This window comes from Aulonocara stuartgranti (assembly GCF_965226115.1).
Source record: "Aulonocara stuartgranti genome assembly, chromosome: 12".
NCBI lineage: Eukaryota > Metazoa > Chordata > Actinopteri > Cichliformes > Cichlidae > Aulonocara > Aulonocara stuartgranti.
Genome location: NC_138948.1, coordinates 28,265,854 through 28,283,846, shown reverse-complemented (window position 1 = coordinate 28,283,846; position 17,993 = coordinate 28,265,854). Strand labels below are relative to the sequence as shown.

At 42.5% G+C, this 17,993-nt stretch overlaps 2 protein-coding genes across 4 annotated transcripts in view; both read right to left on the bottom strand.

Moving 5' to 3' along the window:
* dock5 (dedicator of cytokinesis 5) overlaps positions 1-8,908 on the bottom strand; it is a 39,441-nt gene extending 30,533 nt beyond the window's left edge. For 2 of the 3 annotated variants that reach the window (XM_082555215.1, XM_082555216.1), the window contains exons 1-5: positions 8,629-8,907; positions 788-871; positions 526-566; positions 377-432; positions 6-102 (exon numbers count right to left, since the gene is read on the bottom strand). In XM_082555215.1, the coding sequence (XP_082411341.1) occupies positions 6-102; positions 377-432; positions 526-566; positions 788-871; positions 8,629-8,671 (321 nt within the window). In that variant the 5' untranslated portion in view covers positions 8,672-8,907. Of the gene's footprint in view, positions 1-5; positions 103-376; positions 433-525; positions 567-787; positions 872-8,628 lie in introns of all 3 variants that reach the window. The other variant, XM_082555217.1, reaches the window with a different exon arrangement.
* Positions 8,909-15,192: 6,284 nt separating this feature from the next.
* On the bottom strand, positions 15,193-17,993 carry neflb (neurofilament light chain b). The gene is made up of 4 exons (XM_082555224.1): positions 16,689-17,993; positions 16,411-16,535; positions 15,888-16,291; positions 15,193-15,780 (listed from the first exon to the last, which is right to left on the bottom strand). Exons 1-4 carry the CDS (start codon positions 17,823-17,825, stop codon positions 15,587-15,589), a joined length of 1,860 nt encoding a protein of 619 aa, XP_082411350.1. The 5' UTR covers positions 17,826-17,993; the 3' UTR covers positions 15,193-15,586.

Here is a 17,993-nt window from a genome sequence, read left to right as displayed (position 1 = left end):
CATACCACATACAGCTTCTGCCATATCTGGGCCCATTCCCTCAGAGTAGCTCCGAGCTCTTGTACCAGGGGTAAATCGGCCGGAATAATTATTTCCTGCTGGCTACCAGCCACAAAAAGAGAATAGAAAGACATTGGAAAAGTGGCTCATCACTCATAGATCATGTCATATAATTTGGATAGATTCAAGTGCTTTTCTATACATGATAAATAGGTGGATGGTTTCCTTACACAGCCAAGAAAAGCATTACTGAGTCCTCACTTATGATAATTGTAAGTGCACTGCTATGTTGCTGGCAAAACACAAGGCTGGACAGCAAACCAAAAGCAGAGCAGATTATCATCAAAATGATCTGTTTACTGATATGTGATCTCACCCTATTCCCTCAACCGTAGCCTCCTTTAAGTGGATGTAGGAAGCAGGGAAAATGCCCTGAAGAAAAAGAAAAATTTCATAGTGATCAGTAAATTACACACACACATACACACCAAGACAATGATGATAATATAGCACTATTGCCCATACCTTTTGTGATTTCCTGCGTAGAGCATAGCCCCTATACCAGCCTAAGAAGACATAAATTACCCAACAAAAACGTTACACTGAGGGATAGAGCGAGATAGGAGTGATGTCAGGAGGACAATGTAATAGACTCATTTACATTACTATGCATAACACACTGAGTGCCAGTTAGTTCAACATCTCATTTAAGTTCCTGTGTCAGCTTGCTTTAGATTAGGGGAAAGAGGGTTGTGTCGGGGCCTGCTGTGTGCTTATGCTTGCTCACCTTCAAATTTCTCAAGTATGTGCACCGTGTCCCCCACTTGTAGACACAGCTCCTGTTCGCCACTGGCATCATAATTGTAGATCACTGAAGGACAAAGCAGGACTGTCTCATAATGTGAATCTTACACACACACACACACACACACACACACACACACACACACACACACACACACACACACACACACACACACACACATAACAAAAACTGTTAACCAAAAAAAATTAAATAAAAAGGTTCGGGCAGACAGATTGATTGACGAGTTTTGTTCCTCCTCAAGGTCCGGTGAATTACTGCAAAAACCCCAAATCCCTTTTCAATCACTTATTGCACAGAGGAGCAAGTCTGTTTTAAAAGAAGTTCTGGATCAGAGGTTTGCAGTTTCTCACTGGAAAAAAGAAACCAATTCAACCTCCATGTCACAGAGCACGCACACGCAGCAGAGAGGATCTTGATCTTTGATTTATTCCTCATCTTATTGCGTTTTCTAAAAGCAGGCAGTGTGTTTGTGCAGCACGCCTGTGTGACTCAAACCTCTAAAGCGTTTGTGCTATTTTTAATTGAATTGGATGCCTTCGGGCTGTGATTAACGTTCCAGTAAATAGACCGCGCCGGAGCAGGTAGTTGCAGTGTCAAACGTGAGGAGTACCGCTAAAAAACCAATAGCATCAGACTCTCCCTATATCCGATAACATGCGTGCTGTGACCTTTGGTCGGCAGTTACACTTGCAGCCTGTGTTTCTGCCAAGTGACTCACCTGCAAGCGCTGCCCCTCCCTGTGCTCATTTTTAACCTTGCAGCTTTCCTGGAGGCAGCTCCTATCTTTTCCTTTTTAGCCGTTTACCAGGACAGACATTGGAGGGGTTAATACAAGAAAATGCTTGTGCGTAAAAACATATGTACACTCACTCATATACACACACATGCGCGCGCGCATAAAACTGCAAAAGAGAAACCTTGGCAAACACTACTGTAGCAAAGGTCTTATTCACGACTTGAGGGAGCTGCAATAACGCGCAGCCACTCATTCTCACAGTAAGATGGAGGAACTATGAGCAGAGCTCTGCCCTGACTTGCATGGTGATAATGCTTGTTGCTGGAGGCCAGATTTCACTGCACGCTCCAACTGGCTCAGCTTATCACACCTCAGTCTGAATACCAAAACTTGACAAATCACTGAATGTGACTGCTTTTCCTTCTCTTTGACTTCCTCCTCATCGGCTTTCCATAAAACACATTTTTGCTTGAGACTTTGTTTGCATTTCTGCGCAAAAAAAACTCCTGGAATATCACGTTGGCTTTTGACGGCTGTTTTGTTAGGAGCACCTGGACAGGTGTGAGGTTCTTCCTTGTGTCAACAAAATAGACAGCTAGTGCAACCTAATAATAGTTCAACTTTTCCTGCTTTTGAACATGAACATGAACAGAAGCGACAGATGTTGTTTTCCAATCCCAAATCTAAAAAAAAAAAAAAAAAGATGGTGTGCAAAATGTAAATAATAACAGATTCCAATGTTTTGTAGAGCTCAGAAACACAATTCTATTTACAACAGAACAAAGTCTCAAATGTTTAAAGTGAGAAAATGTATCACTGTAAGAAAAGAAGTTGGGATGCAGAAACAAAAGGATGAAGATGTAAGGGGAAGAAAAAAAATAGCTGCTAAAACTGCAGCTAAAGAGGTTAATGGGGAGAAATCTCTGTGCGCAAGGACAATGGAAGTTAGTATTGCATGCCCATGCTCTTTGGGCCCTCAGGCAGCACTGCATTAAAAACAGACATGATTCTGTCATGCAAATCACTGCATGGGCTCAGGAATACTTCCACAAGTGGCATAGACAAATGCAGGGTAAAGCTCTATTGTGCAAAGAAGAAGCTGTATGTGAACATGATCCAGAAACACTGCTGTTTACTCTGAGCCAAGTTCATTTAAAATGGACAAACTGGAAAACTGTGGTGAGACTAATCCAAATTTGAAATTCTTCTTGTAAGTCCTCCCGACTAAAAAAAAAAAGAGAGGGACGATCTGTTGCTCAGCAAAAAAGCCTGTATCTCTGACGGTCTGGGGATCCATTAGTGTCTATGGAATTGGGAGCTTTGATTATGTCTTTTGAGCCTAGGGCTTCCATTTTTCAGCAAGACAATGCAAAAACCACATACTGCATCTATTACAATAGCATGACTTAATAATAGAAGAATCCGGTTGCTGAACTGGCCTGTCTGTCGCCGAAACCTTTCACCAACTGAAAACATTTGGCCCATCATGAAATGAGAAATGGGGGACTGCTGAGCAGCTATAATCCTGTCAGACAAGAACGGGACAACATTCCTCTCCCAAAAGTCCAATAAATGGTCTCCTCAGCGCCCAGATATTTTTGACTTTTGTTAATAGAAGAGGGGACGCTATACAGTAGTAAACATGGCCCCCCTGACCCAACTTTTTTGAGACATGTTGCTGTCATCAAATTCAAATGTAACTTATTTGTTTTTCCTGAAATGGTAGATTTTCTCATTTTAAACAACTGATGTGGTTTCTATGTTCGATTGCGAATAAAATGTGTGTTTATGAGATTTGCAAATCATTGCATTCACTTTTCATTTACAGTTTACACAGTCTGAACTTTTTTGGAATCGTCTTTGTATTTAAAAAGAAGTTACAGGCATACTATGAATCACCAGGAAATTAATTATATATGCAGCCAGAATATGTGCACTGAAGAAAATGACATCTGCCTCTAGTCAAGCCAAGAGTGACAATGGGCCATTCACCAACTTGACAGTGTCCGGGCCTGGCAAGAGCCACACTGTCTAAAGCAAAAGCATCAGTCTGGGCTCTGGCAGCAAAGCTAATCTGTGCCACTCTGAGGCACCCTGTCTTCCTCTTAAACTTCAAATGCTGAGCCTGTAGCTACTGTTGTAAAGTCCAATAAAGCTCTATCGGCACAAGTTCAAGTTAATGAGCATGCTAATGTTAAATCAGAGTCAGCCTGATTCCCCCTAAATGATTTACCATAGAGGTGCACTAGCCAACAATTAAAGAACACCCCAGTCGAAGAGTTTGGGCAGCCGCTGGCAGCTCATCAAAGTTAACACAATACAATGAGAATCTATTGTTCTTAGTGCTGACTGGGCATGAAAGGACCATTGCATGACCAAGATAAAACAACACAGCATTAAAAGAAAAGAAAAAAAAAACAGCTTTAAATGATGAAAGAATCAATTTCTGAAAGAAATCCTTGAAAATGTTACTATACAAATCCTCTGCATTCAATGTAGAAAAGCCTTCAGTGCAGTAAAAAAAAAATAACATAAAGTCCATAATGGGATAGAAATACTAAGTGCCACGCTGCACGGGGTTTGATGCACAGGCAGCATATTCATTTATACAAAATCAAATCACTTTTCAGATGCAACTACTAAAATATTATTATTTCCTCCTATAAACTACCACTCAGTGATGTATCACATCCAGTATCTCTTGTGGCATACAAATGTCATACACTACCAAAAGCAGGGACAGGTTCAGTTAGTATCTCTCCAAAAAGCCATTAGATAAGTAAGTCTATTAAGGTTTGCTTTTGAGCCAATTCTCCCCCGGCAGCATTTCTCAAAAGGTAAAGGCCTCACAAGAAAAGCCTTGAGCCTCCCATCTCCTTGTCTAGACAGCCAGAAATGATCTTAAAACTGTGCTCCAGCTAATAAGTCTTTTTATGTTATCCATAAATCAAAAAGTTAATTCTCAAGTTCAAAGCAAAAAGTGCAAAAAAGGATAAAATTAGAGCAGCTTGGGTTCATCTTTTTATTTGGGTAGGGGGAAAAAACCCTGCTGCAACATTAAACAGAAAAAGAAAATTAAAAAAACCTTAGAAGTACAGACTTCTTTCACCAGGTTGTAAAAGAAGAAGGAGATTCATCTGCTATTACGTTTTAAAAGCAAACAGGTATTGGTTCAGTCTGTCCGAACTGAGAACGAAGGCAGCACTTATCTCCAAATCACCGGCTGCAGTTAGGTTTGACATGGCAAGATTGGCAAACTGGGGGATGTAATGACTGTGATGTATTTACGCTGCAAAGCCAGTGGATTTTGTTAATAACAACCTCCACCCCCCAACCCCGCCCGCCCCAGGCAAGCAGAGAGAACAAAAGTAAGCGGTTCATCATTTTAAAGAAAATGCTACATGCTATTTATTGCCTAATTTCATCAAGTGGAAGTTGTGGTGGCTAGAATGGCAGCTCTCTGAGGAAAACTTCAGGTAATAACAGGAGGCAGAAGTGTTGCTTGTAAGAAACTGTAAGACAGCTTTTACAATTATGACTCAATTATCACACAAGCCGCTTATTGTTACTCAGAAATGTTTATTGTTACTTCACTGGAACTGTCTCGACTTCCCTGCACTAAAGGGTGTTCATCAGCTTAAATTTGTATGTATGTGAACAAGCATAACTGTGACACAGCTATTTTCACAGTCATTGTGGGCCAACAAACTGCTTACACAAGACTGATTTGGACACCTGATGCACCCAGGGCACGTAAAACGATAGCGCACCACTCAGTTTATCGGGAGACATCACGGTTCTAATGAAACTAACTTTCACATTGTGCTTTTAAGAATTTTTAGATGGTCTATTACATTTTCTTGAAGAGTGTAAGCCCTTCTCAGACACACATTATTATTCAAGGCGATATTTTTAGGCCTCTTCAAACATTTCTGAAGGGGCCCTTTTAATGAGTACCGCCAGCGAGTAAGTGTTGTTATCAAATAATACTGTGAGCGTCGCAATGGACAGTTCTTAAAAGGGATAAGGTTCGATTTAGCACAGCCAGAAAATTCATGTTCTTATTCCAGACTAGTGGGAGAGGTCTGCTTTGACAAGGGTGGAGGCGCACTGATGGAGCGGTTTTGTTCTCCTCGTAGTGGTTCCTCTGTATGTATGCACGGCTAACAGGAGATACATCAGAATTTAATTGTGCAACATTTTGCAGAGGCAATAAAGGCATGCTATTCTAAATCTAAAGGAGCCTTGTGTAGACTGGCAACCAATCTACCTCCAAGCAGAGATGAGCTACAGCTTCAGAAGTCGAAGAAACTTCTTTCATGCTGCACACTATATTAGTGGATTTACCAGCCAGTGCTGATAAGACTTTGATGGATTTCATGGAAAATTCCATTATCAACATAGCTGCCTATATTCTTTAACTATGCATAGAGTAGGTATGGGGAAACAACAGATACACTCACAATACTTCACTCAAGATACAATATTATTGAGAATTTTTACCTTTTTCTTAACATTTTAACAGAATATTGCAAAGACATATGCAAATTAACAACTGCAAATTAAGCCCTCACGGTTAAACTTGGTTTTATCCAATAAGATAAAGTTATCTCACCCCAGTCTTTTTATTGTTGTAAAATGAGTCAAACGTGCCAACACTGTCACTAAAACCTGCCATAAATGTTGCCATAAGCTAGACTTCATAGACGTAAGGAGGCTAGTGTCCTATTTTCATTTGTGTGACTGAGCCATTAGCGTGCTCTGAATTAGGCGGTTGCTCTGTAAGTGTGTCCAGTGATAGATAATTTTTCACTTGAGTCAATTTAGTGTACGTCAGCTCCACTAACATTCTCTCAGTGTGGTGGTGCATTAGATGAGCCCTCTTGTTTGTAGTATTCCATGAGTATTTCCATTTACTTTATAAAACATAGATCTTTCGTGTCCCTGCATCGATAAAATATCTCCATGCAAACTATCACAGTACTACGCTGTACTGAACACACAGCATTTATACTGAAACAGGAAGAAAAAAATTATAATAGAGTCATTGTAACAACAGGGTCACTTCAAAAACTGGTCACAGTTTACAATAAAAAGGCAGGCACCAGCTGCGATGTGTCATTAGCATAAAAACAATGAAGTCAACGCTGCTCTACTGGATAAACTGTGTGAATTTCATTCGTAAAATACCCCAAGCATCTTCTCCTGCATTATATTTCCTTGTCGGCGCACATAATACACAGCATACACACCAACAGTGGCATATCTGAAGCAGGCCAATATTAGCCGGGAATTTAAATGTATTGGTCGTTCTGTATTCCGTACCTCCAGGTTTTTTTCTTCTTCCTCAGACGTGAAGTCCCGACTGATGCTGACTCAACTGACATCACCTGAGGTAATTTACCGGATTTTCCAGAGCTCCCTCTGGAGCCACACATGTGTCATCACTCCCCAAGACCTGGTGATTTCAATGCCTTTGAGCCTCCAGGGCAGCGTTTCTCTTCTGGATATAAAAAATATGAAGCTATCCTATTATGACAGTGTCACAAATTCACCATTACAGCTCTTAAGCTCCTTATTATTCACATTTCCCCATTAACTAGTGTGATATAACTGATATGATCAGAACCCTTACAATCTCTTCTTTCATCCAAAAAAGTGTAGTTGCCCGTATTTGAGCACAGCCTTGGTTAACTAATCGGATTAAAAATGTAAGCCCTTGTACGGGTTTCCGATGGCATTTTAAGGATTACGTACAACGTTAGTGACTCCTGCCTTGTTTCTGGGGCAAGAAAAATAATGTCAGGAGAATGGCACCATCTACACAATATATATATATATATTCCTCGATATCAGCTGCTAAAACAAGGTCACATGCAAACCAAAAGGCAGAGTTTGTGTGCAGAGAAACACATGCGGCCTTAGAATTGTGGCTTAGAAATATTTTTAGTCACAACAGCAAATCGAGCACAGAACATTTTATTTAAAGCCAAAATAAAGTCATGGGCAGGGGATCCAGGTTAGAGAACACAGCCAAGGTATTTCAGTCCTAAGCTGTGATTCATCCAGAGAAGAAGAAAAAAAAGACACCAGATATATTCACTCTCATGTGTGTAGTACACCAGGAAGCGATATTGGTAAGTGTCTGTAGCTTAAACCAAAAGATCCAGCAGTGACTCAGGGAAGAAACCGATGACCAGACAACCTGTGTAGGCTATAAAATCTTTACAGTAAACATCAAAGGGATTCCTAACAGAGACAACAGTTGTGCTGATTTGCCTTGAGGGCGTGGATAACTGGTACCTGATAGCACGAGCATACGTGTATGCATTCATACATGCAAAGTAAACTGCAAGCTCACACACACACACACAGGTGGAAGGGCCACACCTTAGTTTAACAAACTTAAGTGTAAAATACAGTCGTGAGGACCACAAACATATGCTACGTGGTCATGGTCCACTGCATTGACACATTACAGTCTTATGTAAATGTAGCCAAATGCCACTTGTCCACAAAGTTCCTCTCGTGCCTATGCAAATAACATTCCTCCACTATCTCACATGAGGCATGCAGTCACAGCAGCGGATCCCATGTGGGGGCCCGACAGGAGTCCTTGAAGGAAAGGACCTTTCAGCAAAATGACGATTCATTCAAGTTCACCTTAACTACAGCACAGCTTCAGCTCGGCGGGATTATAAACTCAAGAATGGCTGATACGTTCACTGAACTCCCGGCTCTTCCCCCATTTCTCCTCGCACATTGTAGTAACTGAACTGTAAATAATTTCTCACTTAAAACCAAACTGCACAGAGGGACAAACGGGAGAACAAGCCCCCACAGGGAAGCTTGTGAAACCCAGTTGGGCAACAGTGTGGTAACAATCACTTCAGGTCACAAACAACAACAGCAACAAAGTCGCCAGTAACTTAAGTTTCCCAACTTCCCGACTCTTGTCCCTCTTGAAGTTGGTGGAGTTTCTGGGAGTTAACGCGGAGAGTTGTTCACTAGCAAAAGAAAATAATAAAGAGGGGTGGTGGGCACGTAGTTAAATACAAACACTTACCCACTCCGTACTTCTCTTTTTTAGTAGGAATCCAGCGGGTCATAGCTGAGGGGGAAGACGTGAAGTTGGGTGGATAAATAAATAAGTATATACACTTGCTAACCGAGGGCGGGCGGTGCACTCCTGCTCGTCCCGAGATCTACAGTTCCGCCATCATAACTTGTTCACGGGGAGGGGAGAGGAGGGCACAACACGGCCGAGAGAGGAGAGAGCGGGATAGGCGTGAACCATTCACTTGACGAGCTAACCCCCAACCCCCAGCGCAATACAACGCAGGGCAGTCCCACAATACACCGCAGGGACTTATTTCATCAAGGGGAGGTAGTTGTCCCAGGCAACCTTAGTCCCAGCAGCTATTTTGCTCTCGCCATCAGTCAATCGATAACTTTAACAGTTCCTCATAAATCCTCAAATGAGCTTCAAATTGAATTCGGGGAAATTAGAGAAGACTGAACTATCTCTCGCTTTGCTCCAGTGACTCCCGATAGTGTCGGTTTCAGGAGGCCACTGCCTCACAAGTTGACAATCTTACAGAGGAATAATTAATTGAAGACAGAGTTATAAATCACTGATGAGCAATAAATAAATGATAGCCAGGTTATTGTTTTTTAATTCAAAATGAGATTGAACTGCAGAGTCCCTGCTGCAGCTGGTGGTGCTCAGCACTGTGTGATACTGCAAATGTTGGTACCAGTATCGGTATACCAATACCGAGAATGATAGTTATACCTTAAAGGCAGCTTACATGAGGGAGATCACTGTGTCATGACTTATCATCCAATTACAAGTTCTTCACACATTTGAACAATTTTATTGATTACACTTTGCTTTTTATTTTCCACAACAATTAGCACAATAAAACACACCTTTCAAATGTTCATTTATTTTTGAAACTATGTTTTTTTGGAGACGTGGAATATAAATGAGCCTGTCTTTAAAGCACTTAGGGCCAAGTTCTGTTGTTTAAATGTGTTATAGGCTATAGACATTTTAATAGTATATTTAGCATATTTTTTCATTTTCAAAAAACAAATATTTATTTATCACAATCCTGTGGGCTGCATACTGACTTTGGGAAAGAAACAAAATATCGATCCTGTCATGCTAGTATCAATACCAATATCAGCGTTGGTATTGGTACTACTGATATTTGGATTGTTCGGCCCCTCTCTAGGTATGCTCTCATAGTCAAGACTATATCTGATTTAACTGTGGCCCATTCCATGCAAGCCACAAAATTAGGAGAAGCCTATGGAGGCAATGCCAGAAAACACAACTGCTGATTTGTCCATCAGTGAGATGAGACTTCACCCTTTCCCCTCCCTTTGCCTTCCCATCCCCTACCCACTGAAGTAATTTACAGCTGTTGGCTCTGAGATCTGGTAGCCCATTCAGCCTTTTGTTTGCCCGTCATATGTGTTTATTTTTCTGCTGCCACTGGTCAACCAAATGGTGCTGTCAGTAATGTTCAGCCGTGGTGCTTTTGTTGTACCAGGACAATTTCCATTATTCTGTCCCCCATCTATTGTGATGTGTCTCTTTTTTGAACACAGCTTGTAATGAATTATTACTAATGCAGAGCAGTCTGATTAGAAGCTGTTATTTAAAAAAGGGTGGTGGTGGTGTGGGGGACTATTAAACATATGGGAACTACAAAATAGCACTTTATAAGCCTATAGAGAAAACTGTAATTAATTAAAGCCGGAAAGCATTTCTGCTCTTAGTTGATAGGATTTTGAGTGACTGTGCATGTTTTCTTTCTGCTCTAAGTTTAACCAGTTTTACAGAGCTAAATGGTTTAAGTACACTGACTGAGGCCATCCAGAATACTGGGGACCAGGGATGTATTTTGTAACTGAATTTTCAAGGTTATGACTTGAGCCGTTACAGATGATTATTGTGACCTATTTCTGGCTGAGCCGTAGGTGCTCGCTGAGTTCATTGTAGGAGGGTGTTCGCATCTGCTCGTGCCCTTTTTGCCTCTGATTCTTCTTGTGCTTTGGGCAAAATCTCTCATATGAAATGTAAAGAGTTGCTTTTGGGAAGTTATAAAGAAAACACTCAAGCTTGCAAAAAGGAATACAACAGTGCCATCACCTGACTGCTGTCTGCTATTGCAGTACTATAGATAAGCCTCATTCTTGAGTCACATTTATGGTCTGCCATGGTATTTTTTTAATATCTACTTCTGCTCTTCCTCCATAAGGAGAAATCATGAAATTTAGATGGGTGTCTGCGTGCACTGGTGTGTTAGTGTGTGTGTTTGAAAGAGAGAGAGCGCGAGAGACCGAGTTACAAGCTGACTGAACCCCAGAGTTCACCTGAAGTTTAATGCTCCATAAGCAATAGAAGGAGACAGGCTGTTCCTTACTAGAAACCCCTTTTGCCCTCATTGTCTCATTTAGATCAGGTCAGGCAGACGCCTGCGCTAGTCTTTGACTAGGTGCAGTATTTTGATAATAAAGCCTCCTTTTTCTGGAAATAAAACAGTTTATAATCCAGCCGTGTGCACATGTGCAAAGTAAATGGAAACAGGTTGCACAAGCAGCTCAGAGCCACAACAGCTGGGACATAAACACTGTTTGTTCTCAGCTTCCTACATGAAAGCAAAGAAGTTGTCCTGGTGATGAGGATGTGCTGCTGATATGGTAGATAAAAAAAAAATCAGAGCTAGCAGTAATGTTTTTGTCTTTATTGCGGGATACACTATCCGTTTACATTGCCTCGGGCTTTCTCAGTGTATCGTCGGACAGATGAATGTGCATCTAGTATGACAGACAGCTGAAATAATAATAAATAAGCTCTCAATCCAGCGTCCACCTTGTTATTTTCTGCTGCATTTGATGAGTTTTTTTCTGCAGGGAAAAGCTTGAACGCATATGCCCGTGTGTGTGCATTTTGTTTTGTTTTTTGCGGCATGCACAAAGATGAAGCACAATGGGCATCCATATGTATGAAGTGTTATAAAGCTTGACCTGAGTTGACTTTTCCTCAGCGTCGGGAATTACTAAACTCAGTGAATTCTGATTTTCTAGTATAATGTGAGGAAAGCACGGAGGCCTCAGAGACTTCTAAGTGGAAGGGATCTGAGCACAGAGTCGCACTGCCCCCTCTGAGGGAGGGCGGTTCAGTTCCTGAAACACAAGTCGACAAAAAAGGCTTAATGGATTTATAGGTCCACAGCCAGAACCACAAGATGCCAAAGGCAAATTGGGGTTGGGCATCCACCTGGCTGTCAGGCTGCAGATACAGGTAATTGCTCAGTCCAGCAGCTCTTTGAGGATAGGTCAATGCCCTGCCAGTGCATGACAACTCTACATCCTGGGGCACCGGCTCCTGTTGACTTTCTCTGTTGTTTCTTTTTCTGAGACATTTGTAGTTTTGAAAAAAAAAAAAAAGCTTCTGTTTCTCATGTTTGCTGCATGCTTTTGAAGCCTGCTGACGTGTCACCACATTTCCTGTGCAAAGATCCTAATTAGATAAACAGTGTTATTTCCACAGGACGATAAATGTAGCCCTCACATGACTTAAGGAAATATACAGTGTCAATATATGTGATCACACCCTCCACTTTCACAGGTATAGTCCAAGCAAGCTTCAGCACATTTGTATCCACATGCCTAACATCTCATTTTCAGGTTGTGATGCAAGAGAAGGGATGCACCCTGAGGCTTTCCCATTTGTCTCCATCTGACTCACTGAAGCATTCTTTGTAGCACTGAAAGTGGGTGCATGAGGCCATCTGAAAATTGAAGCTAAGCTGTATGTACACATGAGAATCTATTTATAGAACTGGAGTTTGCAACCTCTTTAAATGAAATGGTCTCTGCCTGCTGCCTTCCAGGCCAGCGTGAGGGCTCTTTTGACACAGGCTTTTTAATTAGACCATTCTCTCAGATCAGCAGAGGGAGCTGCAACTCTTATCCAGATTTCCGTGTTTAACATCCATCCAAAAAAAAGAGAAAAAGACAGACTGCAGTGCCACCACAATCACTGTCTGGACCAGAGCCTGGGAGCACATGCCCGCCCACCCACAATTTAAAACCCATAATCTGGACGACAAGTGCTGCTTTCAAGGTGAAAACACCATCTTTCCAAAGACATGGAAAGCATTCATTCCTGCAGTGTTTTTTAAAAAAAAAAAGAGTTCATGCTCATGTTTTCTTATGCATGTACACCAGAGTGTATCAAAGTGCAGCTTTTTGTTTTAACAAAACAACTTAATTAATATTCCATAAAAGACCACAAAAGATTAGTAATGCTGGGATTCTGCTTTGTAGATTAGTGCTGTGCCAGACTGCACATTTTGGTCGTATCAGTCACCCTAGTATTGAGCCGATACCAATATCGGCATTGATATTGAAATTATCGATACTTTCATGATATTTGTAACAATCTACAAACCACTATTACTCCTGAGATTTTTACCCTTTGGAAATTATAATGATAGTGATCATAACAGAAGGTCTATATTCAATTTTTAATGTTGACTATGTCAAATGATCCAGGGTGTTTACACGGGAGTGGATGTATATCTATTGACTAGTAATTTCTTTCTAAATCTGACACAAAGTTGAATCAGTTAATTTCATCTACATCATAAAACAAGAGTTTACACTTACTGTACAATCCTGACACTTTTTTTAGCTTGGTTTTTGTCAATATCTCCTGCTGCACCTCCAGCTCTTTGTTTTCTCTCTCTCTCTCTCTCTCTTTTTTTTTTTTCATCAAAGGGATGTAACTCTTGGAGGTCTCCGGTGGGCCCCGGTGATAGGCCTCCCTGCCTCTAACATAGTGTTATGCCCAGAAGAGGAAGAGGGCCATAAGATTTATACACCAGTCCGTTCACAGCCCAAATGTGACAGATGAAACACGAGCTGAAAGTCAGTATCTGAGAGATGAAATGTGATAAAAAATAATACAGCCTTACTTTGATATGCTGCATTTACAGGGGATCTGTGCCCCACTGTGCCCTGAGCTGCTTCACACAAGCTGTAGGCACATACATGCACAAAACCTTGCGAGGCTCCCTAGCTGTATGGAAGGCAAGTGGGAGAATACATCCTACTGGTGGTTTACTATTTCTGCTCCGAGGAGCCTTATACCCTTTTCAGCATTCTATGTGCAGCGTGGTTTGTGTGTTATAATCCACCCAGTGGTACGTAATTAGTGGTCTTTTAATCCAGTAAAAAAAACATTTGCTGTATTGCTCTGTCTGAGTGGTGAAAGGTGTGTGTAACACAAAGCCAAATTCACTCTAAAGTGGAATTTCTAATAATTAAACGGAGTGCTCCTCTGGACCGACTCTACTGTGGCAACCAAGAGCAACATAACGAGGAGGATGGCGGTGTGTGTAGCAACGAGTGAGGTAAATTGAGGACATGGGGGATGGCGAGAGAGTGGCAAAAGATACTGCACAGTGTTTAGGGCATTGCCTTTATACATGCGACACTGAGTAGGAAATCTGCTGAATGAATTAAAAGGGCCATTATGTGCTTAAAATTATATGATGCAGCACTTCTAACCATTTGTGTGTCCCATTTGTGTGTGTGTGTGTGTGTGTTTGGGGTTTACTTAAGTGATAAGAACTGCATCTCTGCAAATGCCTAAAGGAAGCCCTGAAATCCTCCACCTATTTGCTGGATAAAGACAGTCTGTCCTCTGTCAAGGTTTTAGTGCAGCAAGCTATTCCAATGCCCCCACCCCCCGAGTCCACACTCAATCTGTCTGTCTTTCTCCCTAATGAAATAATGAAATTGCTCTCTCTTTTTCCTCCACTCCTCGCTGTTCTGCATGAGCTGACACTTTGCCAGATTCTTTGGTGCAGCAGACTAGCTGAGTCATAAAGGTTTCAGGGCGCCCTGATTTATGGACAGTGATGTGGATGAGGGTGAGGCAGCAGGGAAAAAAACACCGGTGTCAGCTCGCTGATCAAACACAGACGGGACAGCGGACGACCTGCTGACTTAAAAAGCCTAAAACGCCAGCTTAACACAATTCGTTAACACCAGCCTTTGGTTTCACAAGTTACTGGAAATCTAAGGAGACTTTATTGGCTTTGTCATGTTGAAAAGCTAAAAGATTAATGCTTGCCCGATACACTGAAAATTTATTGTGTCGTGTGTTGTTTTTCATGCATTTTAATTGTGGACTGGTGTGTGTTTTTTTTCTTTTTTTTTGCTGAATAAGACCTAAGATGATCCAGACTTGCTGACCATGCTGGTTTGCTGCAGCCCTCCTCCTCTCAGTCAGTTGTGAGCTGATTTATCGTGGTGAACAGAAGCAAGGCCCTCTGGCTGCCATTTCTGTACTTTTCCATTAACCTCCATTAACATTCTAGTGCAATAGTAGCATTTTGCTTTAAGACTCTGAATGAAAGAAAAAGAAGCTCAGGGGCTAATTAGGAAGGAAAAATTTCCATCCTGACATGTGCAAGTGAGTCACAGGACTTGGACACTGAATATGATTTTCTTTTTATGCGTTTTATTTATGCTAAATGTGACTCGATTTAACACACCATTGCAAATTATTTTTGTATGGAAAAATGAAAATCCAGGAGATAGCTTCTGGTTAAGAAGGCTTCAAGGCTTTATTGGAGTTTAATGCAGCACACGATGGACTTGAAGGCTATTGCACATACAAGGCAGTTACATAAGCATATTTTGGTTAAGGTAAAGCACCAGCAAACATTTCTCCACCAAGCAGAATTCCTACTCCTGACACATCCTGTCTTTGTAAATACATTTTTTTTTTAATCTTTTGCAGAGTGTACCTGTGCATACATGCTTTCAGGTACAAGCTTTCATTCGTGTCGACCACACAGAGGTGAAGGTCACCAGCACTTTTTTAAGATATTTTCATTTGGTTTGAATGAGACATCAGAGCAAATAGGAGCACCAGAGGATTTGGAACATCCTTTTAGCTACAGGCTAGCACTTTGTTTTTAAAATGAGTAAAGTTAGACTTTTTTATCTGTTGTTTTCCTATTTTTCTCTTCAGCCTCTGCTTCCTCTTCTTTTACAGTTTCTTCCTCCTTCTCACCCTCTTCATCGCCCTCTGTTTCTTTCTGTTCGGCATCTTCCTCATCTTCAGGCTGGCCGTCCTCTCCTCCTTCCTCCTCATCTTCTTTTTCTCCATCCTCTGCTTCAGCCTCTTCACAATGAAAATGAGGTGAAGAAAGATAAAAGGTCACATTAGTTTCCCACTACATACACACAGGGACACGCACAGGGGCATACATGGAAATTTACCACACTAACCTTCTGCATCTGCCTCTTCCTCCTTCTCTCCCTCTTCTTCTTCTCCTTCCTTCTCTGCTGTCTCCTCCTCCTCTTCTTCCCCCCCTTCCTCCTGCTCTGTCTCTTCTTCCTCCTTTTCTTCTTCTTCAGCTTTCTCTTCCTCTTCCACCTGCTCTTCTTCCTCCTCTTCGGGAGGGCTAGCCTCTGCCTGCTGTGCTTGGCTTGCAGATATTGTCTCCTCTGTGGGCAGCGATGTAGTATACAGGCGGGAGCTCAGCAGGTATGGAGCTGCAGAGCTCAGCTGAGAATGCATGGAGATCTGCGTTCTTCCATAGGACGGAGCAGAAAACATGGCTTGGGAGTACCCAGTGACAGAAATCGGTCCTGCCACATTCAAACGATTCTCTTCTCCCTCAAGAAGCTTCCTGATAGGATAAAGCACACATTACAAGAAGATGAAATGCCTAATTACCCATTTTATTGTGTATTCCACAATTACCATCCAGTATATAAGACAGTGGGACACTATGTATAAGACACTTACCTGTATGCAGCAATTTCGATATCCAGTGCCATCTTCACATTCAGAAGGTCCTGGTAATCTTTCAAGTAGCGAGCCATGTCATTTTTGTTTGCCCTCAGCTCTTCTTCCAGTTCACATATTGTATCCTGTACAAAGAGAAATGTTATATGTACATAAGTTAAATATCTGCTCTGTGACTCCTCTGAGTAACAGAAAATAACAAAGGATCACTTCTTCTTTTTTTTTTATCACAGGAAAGAGACAGAGGTCACTGCACTTCCTTTGTTTCTGTGCCTCACCTGCAGTGCAGCAATCTCACCACTCTGTTTCTCCTCCACTTCCTGTAGTTGGTTTTCCAGAGCTTGGTTCATCTCGCGGCAGGCATCAATCTCCAGCATTTTGGCTTTAAGCAACCGGCGGTACTCTCCAACTTCATCTTTGGCACTGCGTGCAGTCTCCGTGGTGCGAGTGGCGCCCACTGTCATGACATTCATCTTGTTGCAGAACCATTCTTCGGCTGACTGCAGGTTGCGCTGTGCCAGCTTCTCGTACTGCACTCGGATGTCACGGAGGGCAGCAGACAGGTCCGGTTTGGCAACCTCCATCTCCACTGACACCTCTGCGCTGTACTGGATTTGGGCCTGCAGCTCCGCAATCTCACTCTCACAGAGACGCTTCAGGAAGGTCAGCTCCTCCAGCAGGGTCTCGACTCGTTTCTCAAGCTCGGCCTGGCCCAGTGTGGCTTCATCTGCTCCCTTCCTGGCATCCATGAGCCTGCCCTCGGCCTCCTCTCTGCCAAGCACTTCCTCCTCATACTGTTTCTGCAGGTTCCTCAGCACATCCTCCATCTGATCCCTGTGGTCCTGGGCTGCTTGCTTCTCATGGCGGGCCTCTTCCACAGCTACGCGGAGCTGGCGGATCTCATGCTCATACAGGGCCCGAATGTTGGATGGCTCCGTCTGCCTTTGCCTAAGCAGCAGGAGCTCAGTCTCCAGCAACTTGTTCTGCTGCTCAAGTTCATGGACCCTCTCAATAAAGCTTGCAAAGCGGTCATTCAGGTCTTGCAGCTGAGCCTTCTCCTGGGTCCTTACTGCTTTGAACTCAGAGCTGACTTGGGCTGCTTGGTCAAGGCGTAGCTCAGGAGCAGGTGCAAGCACAGGAGCAGAAAGAATGGTGGAGTAGCTGGAAGTAGCTCGGGCGTATGCAGGATAACTTCTGCGTGAAGATGCATAGGAAGTTACTGGGGCAGAGTGGGTGGAGTAGACAGACCTAGCTGCTCCCCCTCCACCAGTCCCATATCCTCCGCTGCGCACAACTCCCCTCTTCTTGTAAGCAGAAGAAAAGTAAGGGTCAAAGCCTGCGGAAGCCATGACTAGTGAGACGGGCTGCTCTGTGTCTGTGAATGTTGCCGGGCCGACTGCACAGTGAATCTGCATCACTCTGACTTTTATAGGGCCAGTAATGACTGTGACGTAAGCTTTTTTTTTTTCTCTTTTTTTTTTTTTGTTGCAGGCATGCTGACAGAAAGAATTGATAATAGTGCCAGCCAGCCGGTCTCAGCCAAGGAAGAGATGGGGTGGGTGAGGATGAGTGTAGGGATGGAG

What these genes read in the sequence shown, in the direction of transcription:
- neflb (XM_082555224.1), bottom strand. Translation starts at nt 17,825, where the DNA reads ATGCAGATTCACTGTGCAGTCGGCCCGGCAACATTCACAGACACAGAG. An exon ending in GTGAGATTGCTGCACTGCAG is followed by an intron (nt 16,536 to 16,688) that starts GTGAGGCACAGA and finishes CTCTTTGTACAG; the next exon opens with GATACAATATGTGAACTGGA. An exon ending in GGAAGAGGCAGATGCAGAAG is followed by an intron (nt 15,781 to 15,887) that starts GTTAGTGTGGTA and finishes TTCATTGTGAAG; the next exon opens with AGGCTGAAGCAGAGGATGGA.